At 40.1% G+C, this 19,106-nt stretch overlaps 1 protein-coding gene across 2 annotated transcripts in view; it reads right to left on the minus strand.

Moving 5' to 3' along the window:
• Window positions 1–19,106, minus strand: part of rdx (BTB/POZ and MATH domain-containing protein rdx) — a 67,426-nt gene that overhangs the window by 42,602 nt on the left and 5,718 nt on the right. The window contains exon 1 of one of the 2 annotated variants that reach the window (XM_018004025.2): window positions 13,014–13,086. The exons of the other annotated variant lie outside the window; for it this stretch is intronic. Within the exon in view, the coding sequence (XP_017859514.1) occupies window positions 13,014–13,027 (14 nt within the window). The 5' untranslated portion in view covers window positions 13,028–13,086. Of the gene's footprint in view, window positions 1–13,013; window positions 13,087–19,106 lie in introns of those variants that run through there. 2 annotated transcript variants of the gene reach the window in all.

Consider the following 19,106-nt stretch of genomic DNA (forward strand, 5'->3'; position numbering starts at 1 on the left):
CGACAGGCGACGGGCGACAGCTGTCATTTGTTATTGTCTTGGGGTTAGGGCGTGCGGGGGCACGGGACAGGGGGCAGGGGGCGCGGCACCACCCACATGCGGCCGTAGCTCTCTTTATATGAGATATGCAGCATTTAGCGCCAACAGGAAGAGAAAGTAATGCAAGCCAGCTGAAATGGGAATTGGACTTGGAGTTGCGAGTTACGAGTTGAAGTTGGAGTTGGAGTTGGGGCTGAGCTCACTCTCTCGCTCTCACTTCATAAATTTCAATCTCAAGCAGCAAGGTGTCAAGTTAATGCCAAGCTGTGGACGCCGCAGCAGCAGCAACGGCAGACGCCAATTGAATGACAGTTGCCACCTTGAGCTACGCTGCTGCTGCTGCTGCGGCTGCTACTGCTGCAGCTGTTGTTGGCCAATGCCAAGCTGAAGAGCTTTCATTTGCCGCAGTCAGCCGCGCAGTCGACGTCGCTGCCAACGTCACAATTGGCAGCTGCGGCATTTGAGGCTGACTGGCTGCCCGCCTGGCGCTTCAGCTCTTTGAAAGCAAATTTCATTTCTTCATTTGATTTCGTTTCGTTTCGTTTCGTATCGTATCGCTTCGCCTCTTGCTGCAGTACTTTCATTACTTTCATTTGGAGTGAAAGATACTCACGTTGACTTAAGCTTAAGCGTGCGGTTGGCCCAGCATGCGACCATACTCCTCTCCTCTTCCCTCTCTCTCTTTCACTCTCTCCCTCTGTCTTCCTCTCGCCTGTGCTTCGCCGTTTTCATTTCGTTTTTGTCAGTGAAAAGGACTAATTTCAATTTGTTTAACGACTCAACGACGGCTTTCCAATAGCCACGAAAATATATTGTGGCTAATTATATGCACTAGTGTGTGTGTGTGTGTGTGTGTGTGTGTTTGTGTCGGTTATAGTTACTCCATACACAGGCAGACACAAACAGGAAGTGGCAGCTACTTTTACTCGCATTTACAACACGTTAACAGCATTGCCCATTTGCTTTTAGGCCTAATTGGATGGGATTTATGCAAATATTTTATATATATTATTATATTATTTTATATAAGAAATAAGTAAAATACAAAAAAATAATAATAATAAAATTTAAAAAAATATATAAGCTACATAACAAATATTTTACAAGAAAATTATATAAAATACCTAGGAATAAATTTAAAAAATAAAAAATAATAAGTTAAATTCAAGTTTTTTCTGTTAGAATATAATAAAAGATATTGAATTATTTATTATATAAAGTGCTAAATAAATTAAATGAAATCATGAACATAAATTAATAATAAAATTATTTATATAAAATAAAAATAAAACAAAAAGTTTTTTTTAGATATTTTAAAATTAAAGAATATAAAAACAATTAATATTACAATTTTTGCTCTTTTTTAAATTATTAATATAATAACACATTTTTTGATTGAGAAGTCTCTAAACGTCTCACTTGGTCGACCAGCAAATACTCTAACCAAATGGAACTTTTCAATATTTTAGCTGTAAAACAAGATAGGCTACGCCCCAAATACTTTTAGCTTGGGTAACCTAAGAATACATTAGTTTCCATGGCATTCAATTTGCTTTGCGCTTATGCACAGATTACGCGGAACCAATCAACTGCTTTCATATCAGCTAACGAGCTTGGAAATGTGTCATCAAAATCTCCAAAGCCAAGTGGGTGCTGCATTTCATCTGCTTTCAGCTGAGCTACTCTGAGCCCTCTTCAACTCTCGAGTACCCCTTCCCACTCCCACGCCCACTCAGGCTCTTGACTAGCCCCCACCCCCATCGTTAGCGCCCTCACTCCATTAGCCTGTGTGCTTTCTAAGGCCACTATCGAATTTCACAGCCGAAAACAAATAAAAGTGAGTGTTAAATTCTTGGCAAACGATGGCCTAAAGACAAGCAGCGCAGCGGCAGCAGCAGGCGCCGAAGAAGCTGAAGAATTTTGGTGAAAGCTGCCGATTAGCTGCCATAATTTTCACGCTTTTCCGGCTAAAGGAGAGAGAGAAAAACAAAAACAAACAAACAATTTACAGAACTGATTTACTATGCAAATTAAAAGCCAACCAACCTGGGAGATCGCCAAGCTGAAGAAGAAGATGGAAAAACCTTTTGTGATATGATTAACTGTAATTAGTCAGAAAAAGGGGGTGGGGTACTGTGGGGCATAATGACGAAGACGAACGAGATCAAAATGTGCAGATAGCCAAAGAAGAAGAAGCACAAGAGGGAGATAAAACAGCAGAAGCAGAAGCAGAAGCGCAAACGAGCAGGCAAATGCGATATAATAGAAGCGATTAACAACAATAAAATGTAAAATACAGAAAAATTAAAATAAAACTGAAAAAAGAAACAGATGATGACGAGCATGTCAGCTAATACTACGTATGAACAGACTTCATCGACTACAAAATACCCTCTCTGCAATGGTTAGGTAAGTTGAGAAAATAGATGGAATGAAAACTGAGAAAAGTAGAGAGGCTAAAGTTAGAAGAGAGGCATGGACAGACTGATGAAGAGGGAAGGGAAAAGCGATTAGAGAGAGAGAGAGAGAGAGAAATGGAACTTGAAAATGTTAGTAAGAATCAATGAGAGATAAAGTAAGATAAAGAAACGAGAAGGAGGGATAGAAAAGGAGGCATATTTACAGGATAAGAGGAAGAGAGAATAGGAAGAGGTGAAAGGGAAGAGTGAGTCGAAAGGTGAGAAAGAGAAAGAGAGAGAGAGAGAACAGACCGAGAAAAACAATGAGACAGGCAGAGAAAGAGAAGTAGAAGGAGACAAACGGAATATGAGAAAGCAAATGGTAGATCATCTAAATAGGCTTTGGAAGAGAGCGAGATTGAGAGATACTCTTCAGAGATCAATAGTGAGAGAGACAGATAGAGAACGATACGCAGAGAGAGAGAGAGAGAGAGAGAGAGAGAGAGAGACAGAGTTTAGGTTTATATTCAGGTAATATCTCTCATAACAATAGTAGAGCTGTTGCATAGTAGGTGACAAGAGTGGAGTAAGAGAATATCTTTGAAAGCAGCTAGCAGAAAGCTTAAGAGCCAAAAGGCCTCACTGCCCAGAACTGACATATCGCAAGACAAAACAATGATGCCCTGCGAAAGCGTAGTGTGCAAGTGCAAACGAGAGACGTGGGACAGAGAAGGGCGCGGGCGAGGGCGAGGGCGAGGGCATTAGGTAGCTGCTGCCAGATACAGATACAGCTACAGATACAGATACGGATAGAAACCGCAACAGCAAAGCAGCCATAGCAGAGCATATGTAGTTATTGCTCTTGAGATACATTTTTGGACACGAAGCGGAAACACGGCCGACCACAAACAGAAAAAAGAAACAGAAGACGAAGAAGAAGCAGCAGCAGATATATAACAAAAGAATGAAGGCGAGCAGACAAGACCAACGGACGAACGGACGGACGGATGGACAGACAGACAGACAGAGCGAGTTAACTCTTTGGCTACATAATAAATATTTAATGCGAAGATCTACAGATGTCGAGACAGAGAGATACAGAGAGAGCGAGAGAGAGAGGAAGAGAGAGAGAGAAAGATGAGAGCAGCATTTGCTTGCTATCTTCAAGATACAAATTACAAGAGGTAGACATTGAGATTGAGGCCTAAGCGAACATTATCATTGTTGTTGTTGCTGCTGCTGCTGCTGCTGTAGTTGTTGTTGTTATTGCTGTTGTCGAGTGGAGGGCAATAAATAAACACACACACACACACACACATAGAGAAGCAGCAGTCGGCAGCAGCAGCAGCAGCAGCATGAAAATGATTAAAAGTGCTTCTTAAAGAGCATGTCTGGTCGAGTGTAAGTGGAGGAAGTGGCAGTCGAAGGTAGACGGCCTCATGGTCAACGGGGCGGTGCCAGCTCGCTCTCTGGCAGCGAAACGAATTGGAATTGAAACAAACGAGGCTACCCTTGAGCATTCAAGCAGCCAGCCAGCAGCCAGGCGACGACGACGACGACGACGACGACTCAACGAGCCAACAACAACAAAGCAGGCAACTTATGCAAAGCACATGCCTTGAAAACAACTACAGCAGCAGCAAAGTGTCCTTGTGGACCTTGGGGCGCACAGCAGATACCCTGTAAATATCGCAAGAGTTACTTCCAAACTCAAACTCTGCTAGAAAATGGCAAAGGCTTACTCTAATCAAGTTTCATTTTAGTATTGCAATCAAGAACTGCAAATCGATATATATCGATTGTAAGTGCATTGACTATCGGCATATTAAAACTATATTAGCATGCTAGCACTATCTAGAATTCTCATTTATGCTTAAGGAATATGATTTATGAGCCCTTGTTGCCTATCGATATTTATCGATTGTGAGAAATGGACCTGAGGCAGACATTAGAAGTAGGAATACGAATCGTTTTCAATATATTCGAGTTCTTAATTATGGTTCAGTAAGAAGAAGCTTAAATAGTTGTTGTTAAGCATTGATATGAGGAAGTAGAAAATAGGGAATAGAATATCGATAAAAAACGCCTAAGCTTTGTCATTTCGATTCGATCACAGAGGCAACTATAGCTGCTCTTTTGTTGCACAAGCTACACTAAAATCGTATATACCCCTTCCTGTTTAGTGTGCTTTGTAGGGTATGCTTAAAGAAAAACAGCCGCTGCTTTATCGCCTGTCATCATTTTTGTCACGCACATTGCCTTTTGAAGGCTGCTCCTGGCATTTATTTTATTTTGCTGCGCTTGTCGTCTTCGATTCAATTTGCAGCGAACCCAAATGGAATGGAACACAACAAGCATTGACTTGTAGAGAAAGAAAGAAAATGAAATTAAGCTCAATATATTCAATTATGTTATTTAATCAAATGAATTCAAAGTGAAACATAATGGAATGGAACATCAGATAATTGTGTGGGTTATGGAATATTGCTGTATTGCAATTTGAAATGGAAGGCAACACAGACATCAATAATTTGAAGTATTGACTTTCAGTGAAACAAAGTGGAATGGAACACACGAGGCAACGTCCCATAAATCATTGTTATTACCTCGAGGAGCTGTTCTCTTGCCTTAAACGCATTGTTCGTGTTGAAATTCGAGTCGAGGCGAGTCGAGTCGTCTTCGGCTCAGTCAGTCTCTTCTCCACCTTCCCCCCCCCCCCCCTTGCCTGCTCTACTTGAATTATAACCCAGTTTCCAGTTTTCAGTTTTACTTTTCTCTCAACAGATTTTCGCTTTGGCCTCTGCTGCTTTTATATACATATATATTTTTATTTTTTTATTTGATTTTTTTTTTTTTTTGGTTTATTTCAATGAGCAATGCTCATTGTCAGATAATTATCAAGCAATGTGAGTGTATATAAGTATGAATTGTCTGTATGTATATTTCATTTATTTATGTAAAGCCCTGACCTGAAAGGCCAGTTTATTTGCTTTGCTATGGGCTATATGTGATACACATACACATATATATACATACATATATCTGTCTGTATATATATTTATACATTGCGCTATATTTATGGGCATGGGCAAACATGCAAAGCATTTTAGACCATATAAATCGATATTGGACAATGGCAATTACTGATAATGGGACGTCGCTAGCTCGGCTATCGCTTATAATTATCATTAATGCGCACACACACAGCCAGACGGACACACAAACACCCCCACATGTCAAAGGCCACACCTTGGTGAACTCAACTTCCTTTGCTGTAATACTCCAAATTCTGATGACCCTGAAAATACAAATGATATAGCTATCCATGTGCATATAAACGATGTACAGACATACAAACCATATACATACATTTATAGAGCATATACGATATAATGTACGTGTATACGAGGTACATTTATGCATACAATATAGTATATATAATATACGATATTTCCTTATACAGTAGACATATACGATATAGATACAGATGCACTTAAACGATATACATACAATATACAATATGCATATATACGATATAGGCACGTATACGATATACCTATATATATAAATTGAATATAGTAATACCCGATATACATACATACGATAGCAACATATACGATATAGACATTCATACGATATACATACATATATAAAGATGCATATTCAATATAGTTAACTATATACGATATGCATACATTGTATATACGATAGTAAATATAGTTATATGTAATATAGTTATACGAAATAGACATGCATACGATATACATATATAAATATTCAATATATACGATATACATGGTTCATAAGATAGTAACATATAAATATATACGATCTACGACACACACATATATATTAAAACCATATGAGATACACTAAGTATATACGATATAAATACATGTATATATACGATATATACATATCTCTACAATATGTAAGTAATGTAAGGGCAACAACAGCGACGGAAAATTGGTTGTTGTTGTTGACCCTCAGACAGTAGAGCCATTCAAGGATACGCTGCCGCCGTCGTCGTCGTCGTCGACGTCGACGTCGAAGCTGGTACTGGCGCTGACTACGCAGCAAAGGTTAAAGGTACCAACAACAACAATGCGAGTTGTTGCCACAAGGTTATAATGAAGCGCGGTCAGCCTGTTGGGCTAAGCAGAACAAACAGGCAACCAGACGATGATAAAACAACTGAAAGTGCTCCAGGCGGATGAGCACGACTGGCAAATACCCCAGAAAAGCAACTGCCAGAAGCATTCCAAACTTATATTTGAAATATCTGCATATGCATATACATATATCTCCCTCAATCGATTTCCGATTCCATCTATAATTTCGAGCTCGCTCGCCTCCTCTTATCCTCTGCCACGCCCTTTCCCCCTTTTTGCATACATTGCCACGAAATCAATATACCCCTTCTTGAACCAATGAGTCCGGGGTAGCGCGTAAATTACAAGCCACAATAACGAGAGACAGCAAAAAGCTCTAGCTGGAAGCCAGGGAGTCGGGGAGGTCGGGGAGGGCGGCCAATTGGGCTAAGTGCATTTGGGCCGGGCTAGCAACAAGCGGCGAGCCAAGCTAATGAAAATATTTAATAATAGCAATAATCGTCAAATAGAGGCACCATTTATACAAGGCAATGAAACGAAACGGAATGAAACAATAAATAGAATAAACGATGGCGATGGATGGGGTGGGGGGTCAGAGCTGTGCTGGCCCTGGCCATAGGTAAATTACTATATCAAACTGCTACTGTGGGAGAGGGTGAGAGATAAGGTAGCAAAGATAGAGATAGACGGGAGAGGGGGGGAGATAGACATATTCACAAAGAGGGCGAGACGAAGAGAATAGCTATAGTCCAGAATATATAAAGAAGTATATAACTTTTTCAATTATTCTCAATATTGTTGATTCTTGAATTCTTGATTCTAGATTTTACAAAATGATATTTCACAATATTATGTTTATATTATAGAATATCTCTAATTTCCAAATCAAGCGAGACTTTACGTCGTTGACAGGTCAGGACACAAAGAAGAAGAAGCACTGCAGAATTTTTCAAAGGTCAAGGAGGTTTATTTCCTAATCAGTGGAAATTTCTTAATTTGCTTATCGCTATCTGATTCCAATAACATCTTGGGAGCGAATAATTAGAATTACCTCACAATTTAAACCTTTGAATATTTCGAAAGGAGTCAAATCCAAAAGTACTTAACATGCAGATGCCAGTCAATAGATATGCGAGCTAAGGTCATTCAAAATTTCAAGATGTTTCATCTTTAGAATTATTTCATTTTACAGAATTTTCGAAAACTAAATGTAAATCACGTTTCGCTATTCAAACATCTGCCTACAAATACTCAAGCTCTAGGAACTCAAGGTTACATATGTAATTATTGTTATACGAATTGATATAGAATTGGAGAATATTCAAAGTCTAAGGGCTTTGTAAACAAAAGAAGAACAAGCTAAAATTGAAAGAAAAATAATGAAGTTGATTTCCCCATCTTCATTCTCAGGCAAATTCGAGTCGAAATTCTTGTTTGCCTTTCCTTAAGCTCCTCAAATATGATCAATGTTCATTTGAATCAATAAATATTTAGTTATCGAGGTCATTCGCATTCTCCATGAGCATAAATATGCTCTCATTAACCAATTGAGAGAGATACAGAGATCTCAAGGATTCGCTCGTCTGATAGATTTGTTTATTGCCTCGAACTCCTACGACTCCCTCTGCCCACCTCTCTTCCCTTCCCAGCAATACTGAGCAACGGCAACAAGCACCGATTTTTTTTTTTTTTTGAGTGGAATAGAATTTGGGTCAAGTTTCAGTTTTATTGCCCTCGAGCGCATAGGCAAAAGAGGGGCAGCTGTGCTCCCTACACACGAATATGTATATATGTATATATCTGATTAAATCATAAAATATGCAAACATATATATACACATATATCTGGGCAACAGGAAGCGTAGCGCGTGGGTGTTGCGCTCTGGAGACACGTCAAGCTAAGTTTTTGAGTTGCCTAAAAAGCGGAAACTGGGTCAAAGTAAGCAACAACAATATGTGGAAAGAGGGGCGGAAGAGGAATTCCAACAATGCTGTCATTGGACGCAAGTCTCGGACCAAACGCCAAATCACATGGCGTATGCGTAATATGCGAAATTTCTTTGAAACGCAGCTGCTGCGGCCGTCGCTGCTGTTGCTGCTGCCCAAAAGGTCAAGCTGACGCTGACGCTGACGCTGACGTCGGCGTTGGCGTTGGCGTCAATCATTCGCAGCGACACTGACGGCAACATTGAGAGCTACAAAGAGAGCGAGAGCGAGAGAGAGAGAGACTCCATGACTTGCCCCCTCGCTCGCTCACTCTCTCGCTCTCTCTCCCTCTCTGAGCCGAGTGCGGGGCAATTAGCGCGCAATTGACCTACATTGGGGCAGCATGGCAGCATTAATGGTGTCAATAGTAAACGAGACTGACGACGCGTCGTCGGCGCAGCGCTCACGTTGACTGCGCCGCAGCAGCGGCAACCGAGAAACCAACAGCATTTTGAATGTTGAATGTTTATGCAAGGCTTTGGGCACGCGGGGCAGGGGGCAGGCCCAAGGGTCAGCATTCCAAGTGCAACAGCTTCACATGAAACAGGCTAGCGATGCATTGCATCACATCTGCGGGCCAATGCAGGAAACATCATCGATTCATTGATGTATGTATATGTATGATTGGTATAGGAGTGGACAACATTTCACAGAGACTAAGTGGAAGATGTGTGGAAACAAAACAGAAAGAGACAGACGGTTATGCATAGAGAAATGCAGAAAGTGAAAGAGATAAGGAAACACAATAGGAGGCAGATAAGAAGACCTAGAAAAGAAAGATAAATCTATAGGGAGCGCGAGAGAGAGTGAGAGGGAAATCCTGGAGGAAAGAAATCTTAAGTGAAAGAGAGAGGCAAGTAGAGAAATTGAAGCAAAATCTTAAGAGACAGAATAGGTCTTTCGAGAGAGAGAGAGAGGGAGAGAGAGAGAGAGAGAGAGAGAGAGTGAGGAAAAAGGATCTAAAGATCTTTCCCTCCATTTTCCACCAATGCTAGTTTATAGTTAAGCTACACTCTCCACACCTCCACCTCCGTCAACTCAGCAACTCTATGCCTCCCACTCCCTCACCTTTCTGCAGTGCCTCCATATCGAGGTGCATGACAAATTACCCTGTGCCCCATCGCCAGCAGCGGGAGGTGTGAAAATTACAAATGCTTTGGTCAAACAATGACGCGCTCTATGCATACGATTTGAATGACAGACAATTGCCAAGCAATCGACCACGCCTCCCTCGCGCAACCGCCCGCCTGCCTCACCAGCTGAAGAGCAGGCCGAGCAGCCAGCTGCGTAGAGGCAGCAGCAGCAGCAGCAGCATGTAAGTTGTATACGATAAATGAGAAATGAGGTTACCTACTTTTTAAGAAGGTCAATACAACCCAAAACAAACGAGCGTGGCAACGTAACGCAACGCAACGGGCAGAGCAGAGCACAGCAGCGCTGAGCAGTACAGAGCAGCGCGCCAAACGTAACGCTGACGTTGTCGTACAAGCTCCCAACTCATACACACACACACACACCCATATATATAGTTGCGCCTCTGCTGTTAAGTTTAAATAAGTGTCAGCCGTTTTGCTCAGCAAAGCTCAGTGACCATGTGAGCAGCAAGCAGCGAGCGGCGAGCAGTGAGCAGCGACGTCAGCAGACCCCGCAAACATATTACAGCAAACGTTTTCAATGAAAACAAAAGTAGTACACGCTGCTTGCGCTGACGCTGGCGTTGCCGTCGACGGCTCACAGCTGTAAGTTGCCACCTGGTGACGAATTCGCCGCCAAGATTTTGTGGCCGCATGGAGGGCAACTGAGCTGCCGCTGTCGCTGCCAGCGTCGCCTCGACTTTAGCGTTGGCGTTGGCGTTGCCGAGGGCGCGGCTGATGCGAACGCTTGTAACGAGGCTAAGCGAGCGCAGCAGCAACAATTTATATATGTATGTATGTATGGCAACACCAACGCCAACGCCAACGCCTCTGTCGACGTCGCAGTTGCTTGCATTTTTGTCGTTGCCGCTGCTGCTGCTGCGTTTGTCGCGCTGTCTGCTTTTAGCCTCCACCTCCTTTTGCGCTATGCATTGTTTTACAGTATTATTGTATTTTACATTTGTTGTTGTTGTCGTGCTGTTCTTGTTGTTGTTGTTTGACCGTTTTGAAGCTGCTTGCATTTAAATTAATGTTTCAACTTTGCTGTTGTTGCCTCTTGACTAAGTTCTAACTGTAATTGTGTTTGCGCTTAATGCCTTTGAGCATATTTATAACTTTGTATAGCTGTGTGGGTGTGTGTATGTGTGGGTGTGTGTAAGCGTGTAGAGTAAGAGAGAGAGGTCAAATACCCAATCACTAAGCACGCTTTGGGGGTGGGTGCCGCAGCGTACGTAATTCCTTTCAGCTATCTTTGTTATTGTTGCGATATGATAACTACCGTTATTTTTAGCTTTACACATCAGATACCCTACAAGTTCTGAGAACATGTCAATAGGTGACAGCTGAAGCAACCTTGGACAATAAACACACACGCACTGAGAGGTGTCGTAGCGATAAGTGGAATACATACATATAGTTCATATTGCCCTGAAAAAGAACTGATATATGATGATAATGGCGCCATTTTATTGATTGAGGTTTAAATGAAATTTTTTGATTTTTAAGAGCCATATATGATGCAGAATTATGAAATAACGCACATAATGCAGAGAAGAGATTGACCCATTTTATGTTTAGATAATAGATAAAACGATACACGTGTGTGTGCGTGTGTGTGCACATTGTTCACTTGAATCTCATTGAAAATTATCAAAGGCAAATTACGCAAAAACCGTAGAGCAAAACGACCTTATCTTATAAATTAACTTTATGTGCACCAACAACAACAACAACAACAAATAACAAAACGCGCATTTGTAACCAATGATTACAGCAGAGAGCTGAACACGTGCTGTTGTATTTATCTATCTAAATATTTATCTATGTGCGTGTGTGTGTGTGTGCTGATGTTCGCTCAAGTATGTTTGCCTACACGTAATTACAAAAACCTTAGCAGAATTACAAAAGCTTGCTCACTTCCTAGTGCACACACGCAAACACACACACGTGCACTCACACGCACACAGTTACATATGAAGAACGAGAGAATGAAATTATCAACGGCAGCAGCAGCAGCAACAACAACCACAGTAATTGGTTAGCCTCTTATAGCACTCACACACATACACACGCTCTCGGCCGATGTCGACATCGTGTGTGTGGCGCCATCCTTCTCACACCTCTTCTACACTGCGCCCCCTTGCACTCACACCCACAGCTAATGGCATCGCATCAAAAGCTATCGTATATAGAAACGGTACAACACGAGCCTTGTGCACATCACTCACTCACTCTCGTTCGCTCGCTTGCTCACTCTCTTCCGTATGTTCGCTCGCTTGCTCTCCTGCTGCTGGTGCTGCTGCTGGTGCTGGTGCTGCTGCTGTCTACTTTCTCTCTATAAATAGTTGAAATCGAGTTCCAGCTACAAATTCAATGCAAATACACAACGAAAAGCGTGAAAGTGACGCAGTTTAAGCAAAATACACAACATCGGGTCACCGTTCACCTTGAAGCCAGGAGAGAGTCGCATTTTGTCCCTAGGAAAGTCTAACCTCGATCTCCATCTCTCTCTCTCTCTCTCTCTCTCTCTCTCTCTCTCTCTCTCTCTCTGTCCCTCTCATACCTCAGCATCGTTTGTCCCTAGGCAAATTGTAATCCAAATTTCGTTTGTTTGTTTACATATTTATCAATCACACACACTCTGTGTCTCTCTCTCTCTCTCTCTCTCTCTCTCTCTCTCTCTCTTGCCATTAGACATGGCAAAGGTTGCAATTACAATTACAATTGTTTCATTGAATTTTCATGGCAAGGAAATTTCATTTTATTCCATTTCATGATAACGATCAGCCATAGCTGCCGCCGGGGTCAGTTGTATTTAGATATTTAGCTGTCATATGTGATTGTAATTGTAGTTGTAATTATTATTGTTGATGTTGTTGGTGCGCTTGAGCATAACGGTAATCATGTCTAAGCACGACATTGCCCATGAATTCGAATACAATATAAATGTTTATGTACGTATGTATGTATATGTGTAGGAGATTGTATGTATACGTGATTGCACATGTATTTGCAAGTATCTATGTATGTATGTATACATGAATGTATGTATGTATCTAAGAGTCTATGTATGTATGTATGTATCTATGGATATATGTATGTAGGTACGTATTCCCATATATGTATCTTTCAGCTAATTAAAATTCGTTTCCAAATTAATTTATTTTTAATTTTGGAATGATTAGAATCAAATACACATATAAATACAATTTTATACATAATTATATTAATATAAATGAGTGTATTTTTGATAAAGTCGAACCTTGTATTTCTATTTATTTATATGTTTAATCTATTATTATTTTATTCCTTAACTTAACTTAGCCACTATGACACATTGCTTACCTGGCTAAGGCCATTCTAACATGAGAAAGCCCTCCGAGAGGCAACGCAATTGCATCCACTTTGAAAGATTTTTCTTAACACAGCACGAAAAACCAAAAACAAGTGATTTTTGTTATTCAATTGATTTATTTATAAATTTTGTAGTTCACTGCACTTGAATGTTGTTCTTGTGTTGAATAATATGTACAAAGTGGAATTTTTAAAAATTCTGAAATTCTTTTTCAATTTGCTGCCAAATTTTCTTCAATAGTTTTTAATTATAGTTTTGGGTTACTAGACAGACAAGGATAGAGAGAAAGAGATAGAGATAGTTCAAACTTAACGCCTTAAAGTACGCTTTGTTTTTAGTCGGAAAAGCTGCGACAATAGCAACAACAACAACGTATAGCTCAGAGATCATCATCCAGCCAAAGCGCACACACACGAATACATACACATATCAAACATTTATCACATTCAATTCAGGGTGTACGTGTGTCACCACATTTATGGCCAAGTTGATACGCCCGACTACGTGATATTTGTGCGTGAAATTGTCGAAGAGCGCAACAAAGCAAAAAAAAAAAAGCCATAGCCAAAGCCAAAGCAGCAAAAAACACACATACATATGCACTCGCACATAAAAGAAGGGTGAAGAAACCAGCAAACAGTGTTCAATGCCATCGACCAAAAGCAAAAAAGCAAAAGCAACAACAACAAGCAGATGATTCGAAACGACAAAAAAAATACCCAGTCAACTTATCAGCATTGTCTGATAAGCAACGAAATTAAACAAAGGCAAGCAACTGACAACGGCAACGGCAACATCAAGAGCTCAAACTGCAAAAGCAACAAAAATAGCAGCAACAATAAAAGCAATAGCAATGCCAGTGGCACTTGCTGACGCTGCTTTGTCCATTTGCACATGGCCCGGCAAAAGGATTGATAAAAGCAAAAGCAGAAATAGCCAAAGAAAAAAATATCGTTAGCTTTAACACATATGCATGAGCCGCACACTGCATGCCCTTGTATACAATGTACATATGCACGTATATTTCCATACATAACTATGCATAAATTTATTTTCTAACTTGATTTACAACTAATACTTCCTATATAAACCTGTCCGTTAAAGAATTGCCAGCACTTTACACAATTGATCATAGAATGACCAAGTCTTCAGCTGAAGGGTATTAGAACAAAATCAATAACTGTGCACCGGGCACAGGCGAGGTCAGCTTTGACACCTAGGCAACCAGAGATGAGAACAAATCTAGAGATGAGCAAGACCCCAAATGACAAATAAAGCGAGAGCCGAGAATACTTCGGTGGAACGTTTTGTGTGCATCTTTGCATGGAAATTTGGAGGCATTCATACGTGTAAAGTGCAGTGTAATCACATCAGCAGGGACAACAACAACCATAACGACCAGCATTGAGAAGTGCAAACGAGCAGAGAGAGAGAGAGAGAGAGAGAGGGAGAGAAGAAACTACTAACTAAATTCCATTCCACAGTCATGAGAGTACACAAGGTTCTTCCTATATCAGTTGATTTGATTTTAATGTGCGTGTGTGTGTGTGTGTGTGTATACATATGTATATCTATGTATATACTACACATACGTGTAGTTCGTGTGTACGAGAGTATACAAAAATAAAAATACAAGCTAAAGCTAAAAGCTAAAGCACACAGCAAAGCCAAAAACATGCGCAGAAATAAAAAGCTTGCGTTTACTTTTGACTTTGCACTGAAGCCTAAGCGCTCACTCGTTCGCTCAAATAGTCATCTGCTCACTCAGAGTCACAGTCTCGCTCCCACTCTCTCACTCACTCACTCTCTCTGAATGAGGCAAAACCTGCACCGGTGAGGGTCGTTTCATAGCAGTAAACAGCGGTGGGTGTTTGTCTGTTTGACTATTAAGCGCGCGCCGAGCATATGACCTCAGCGGGAGAGCATGCAAAGTGGGAGAGCACAAGCGAGCGAGCTAGTGAGTACGTAAGTGAGAGCGCAGCTGAGCCTGTTAAGTATGTGCTCATTTATAAACAATAAACAAAATAGTGGCGCACATGTTTTTAATTGAATTTTACTTTTGTGTATGGCCAGCAAGGCGAAATCAAAACATATGTTATGTGTGCGAGCGAGACGAATAGAATGATACAAATATTGAGGCGAATATATACATACACATGTACATACATACATACATCTATATATGTATTGGCTGAGGGAGAGCGAGCAAGAGGGCACGCTCGAGAATTTCAATGCTGACTGCAGTAGCTGTTGTTGTTGTTGGCTTTGCTGTTGTTGGCAGCATTTATATTTATTGCTAACAAATTTGTGCAAATCTGGCAACGCTATTAAGACAAGTAATCTCTGTTTTTTATTAGCATTGCTTTTAGTATCCAAAATTGAACTGTATTTGCGTCAGTCAAAAAAAGAGACAGAGTGAAAGAGAGCAGCGCATAGAGAGCCAGAACAAAGATGAGTTAACAGTTAATGTGCTCTTGAGTACGTTTCGCTAATGCCGCCTGTCATCATTTGATGTACCTAACTAATAGTTGTTGTTGTCATTGTAGTAGTATTTGTTTTATTGACTTGTGCGTAATTGAAGGCCTTTGGCTAAATGACCTCAAACAACCCAAAATTCAAGAGTATAAGTGGAAAAGTGCTCGCACTCAGATTGAGGAAGTTGTCTCTGTAGTTCTTGTTGCTTTTGTTGTTGTTGTTGTAAAGCTTTCGACTTGTTCGCGTTTCACGTTTATTTGCGCGTGTTTCTTGTTTCCAACTAGAAGTATATATTTTACTTTTTTTGTGTTTAAATTAAGGTCATAGCAACACTTGCAAGGGACAAAGCACACGCGTGCGGGTCACGCTATGCGCCGGCAGTAATAAATTAATTAAAGTATGTAAAGCGACGCCCGAACTTCTCAAACACATACACAGAGATACATACGCACACACCTTGGCACTGTGACAAACCGAAATCAACCTCTTTAACGCGTAATTTTTGATAGTTTATAGCCAATGTTTGACAATTAGACGCGTTCTGCGAGGCAGCGATACAAAAAGCACATAAACTTCACGCTACGCGCAGCAGCTGACGACTGAGTGAGCTTTTTCTTGACTTTTTGCCTGACAGTGGTGTGTGTGCGGTGTGAGCGTGCATGTGTGTGTGTCTGTGTTCATATTTTGCCGCTACTTTTTGACTTTACACTGTGTTTGCATTTGTATTTGCGCTGAGCTTTTTGTGTTTGCGCTCTCAGCTGTCACGAGAAGTTTGAAAAGATAGCTAAAGCTTTTTCCTAGTAGAGAGCGTGTCTGTGTGTGTGTTTGTGTGTTCATATTTTGCCGCTAGATTTTTACCTTTAGCTCAGAATTTGTTTTGCTTTTGCGTTGAGCTTTCTTGTGTTTGCACTCTCAGCTGTCAACGTTGAGTAACGGAGCCGTTGTCCCACAGGGAGTAAGAAGGATTATGCTATAGTTAAAAAGCTACTTAGATTTAAGCATTGCTGAGACCTCAAGGTTCAACCATATACAGGAAATCATCTAAGTAGAAGCACTGACCAGAGAACACATAGACTAGACATGTAGAACAAACTTTTTCAACACCGAAAAAATGCGCTGAACGGACCGGACAACTTCGTATTTGGTCGGCTCGGTCTTCTGAGGCTCAGGCAGTGAAAATAAGGCACGACAAAATCAGTGTGCTGCGACTGCTGCCACGAAATGCACGCATTACCAAATGAAGCACCGCTATGCGCTCTTTTTCCCTTACTCACTCTCTCCCTCTCTTTATGCTCTCTCTCTATGGTCTCTCGAATAGCAGCAGCGCACAGAAATTGAAAATTGTTCGCGACAATCTCAGCTCGTTCCTTATGAGTGAAGGGTATACCGAAATTTGTAAAGCGTGCGCCACGCTCATACAAAATGTTAGCGTTTTCATGATTATTTCTAAGAAGGGTATGAAATCGTTGGTGCTCATAAAAATATGTATGATTTTGCGACGGGCATGCACACACACACTCTCCCTTGCTACATGTACTATGAGCATCTGTATGCCTGTGTGCGTTACTCTTGTTTTTGCATTTGGTCGGTCTTGGGAAGTGATCACATACATACATATGTACATATATACATTTGATTGTGTGTATGTGCATGTGCGTATTCATGGGACATGAGCATTGGCGTGGGCCTACCTCAACTTAGAATTTGCATTTGGTCAGTCTTGCGGACTGTCATAACCACTTCACACAGATATACTATGTATGAACATACATATGTACATACATATGTATGTATGTCCATAAGTACATTTATATAGAATTATAGCTAATCAGTTTTAAAAATGTGTGTATATCCAAAAATACCATCATTTTATATATTTAAAATTATTTTATACACATATTCCATCGTGAAACTCTATAAGTATATTAAATGGTTTGCAATATATGAAATACACATGTCATATTATATATGTATGTATACTAAAGCTGTTCTCATTATTCCCAAAAAATTCTGATTGAGTCATAAAAGCCCATTTGACAGTCACCCAATGATTCAAAACAATCAAATTTCACAAACTACTAAATCCAGAGACAATTATCCCGTGGCAAGCACAAACCAATGTTTACGTATTATGAGCATACACACAATATTCCACACTCACACATAATGGCTTATACATGTAAACGGGACGGTAACTGACGATTGACGAAAATACTGAGAAAGAATTGAGTTTCGCGACGCACGCACACAAAAGCCCACACATGTAGCAAGCGACTGTAAATGTGTGAGTCCATTTCTACATGCATGGGCTTTTGTGTATTCTATTGTTTCTATCATTTCGTTAATCGTCCGTCCCATGCGACATGTATGAGCATATACATATGCATGTACATACATACATATGTGCCTGTGTGCGAAGCTCTTGCTGCCTGTGGATTTTCGTATGTGTGCATGTACATATGCATAATACGTGAACATTGGCTTGTGCTTGCCACGGGCTCTTAATTGTGCGAACGATTTTGATTAAATCTGCAGAGGGAGTGTTAACGAAATTTCATTATCACTTCACTGTTTTCTACTGTTAAGAATTGTGCCAAAATTTATATAAGTTTTTTTCAAAACTATGGCTCAAACAAGTGTTTTTAAGAAATCAACTGTTGGTGTGAAAAATCTGAATAAAATAAATTCACGAGGAAATGGCGCGAAATGTATAATTGAAACGTGTGGTGCGAGTTATAGAAAAAGTTCTATAAACTTCCCGGTTAGATTATTTTCGTTTCCGTCAAATGAAGTTTATGCAAATAAGTGGATCGAAGCATGCAATTTACCCAATAATTTCGATCGAAAAAAGGGTAAAATATGTAGCAGGCATTTCGAACGAAAATATATTGGTAAGCGTAATTTAAGACTCAATGCAGTCCCAACCTTACGTTTGTGCAATTCAAGTTTTCTTTCAAACTGTGTTAGTGACTTTAATGATAATATTTATTCAATAGACATTCAGGAAGAGGAAATTACTCCTTATAGTTACCAAAAGAATAATTTAGAGAATGAAAAGAATAACAATAATAATTCAGATGAGTTTGTTAACTCATGTGCCACAGAACAGCAACAACAGAATAAAATCGCCCAGAATGAAAGTGACGAGGAAGTAGATTTGCAAAATCTTTTGTGCTTTGATAGCAATTTAAAAAATCAATTGTGGCAAGATTTAAGCGTTGGTAGGTCTTCTTTTTGTGCAAATTGTTTAAAAAGAGAGCAAAATGAGGTATATTATAGGAACAAATATTATGATATGGGAGTAGACCTCAAAAAAGTTCAGAAACAATTCTTTGATTTAAAGAAAAGATATTTAGCTTTAAAAAATGCTTCTAGATACAGAAACATTTCTCATCGAATTAGAAGGGTAAAAAAGCATGTTAATGTCTTCACGATAATTAACAATTTACCTCATGTTTCTGAAAATTCAAAAGTATTATGTAGAATGCTTTTGAAAAATAATCATGTCTATAATAGTGCTGAAAGGGCAATTGCCCAAAATATTAATTTTTATTCAGCTAGGACATATGATTATCTTAGGGATGTTCTTAATTTAAGACTCCCATGTA

This window comes from Drosophila arizonae, chromosome 2 (assembly GCF_054131065.1).
Source record: "Drosophila arizonae isolate 15081-1271.41 chromosome 2, UAZ_ARI_1.0, whole genome shotgun sequence".
Classification (NCBI taxonomy): domain Eukaryota; kingdom Metazoa; phylum Arthropoda; class Insecta; order Diptera; family Drosophilidae; genus Drosophila; species Drosophila arizonae.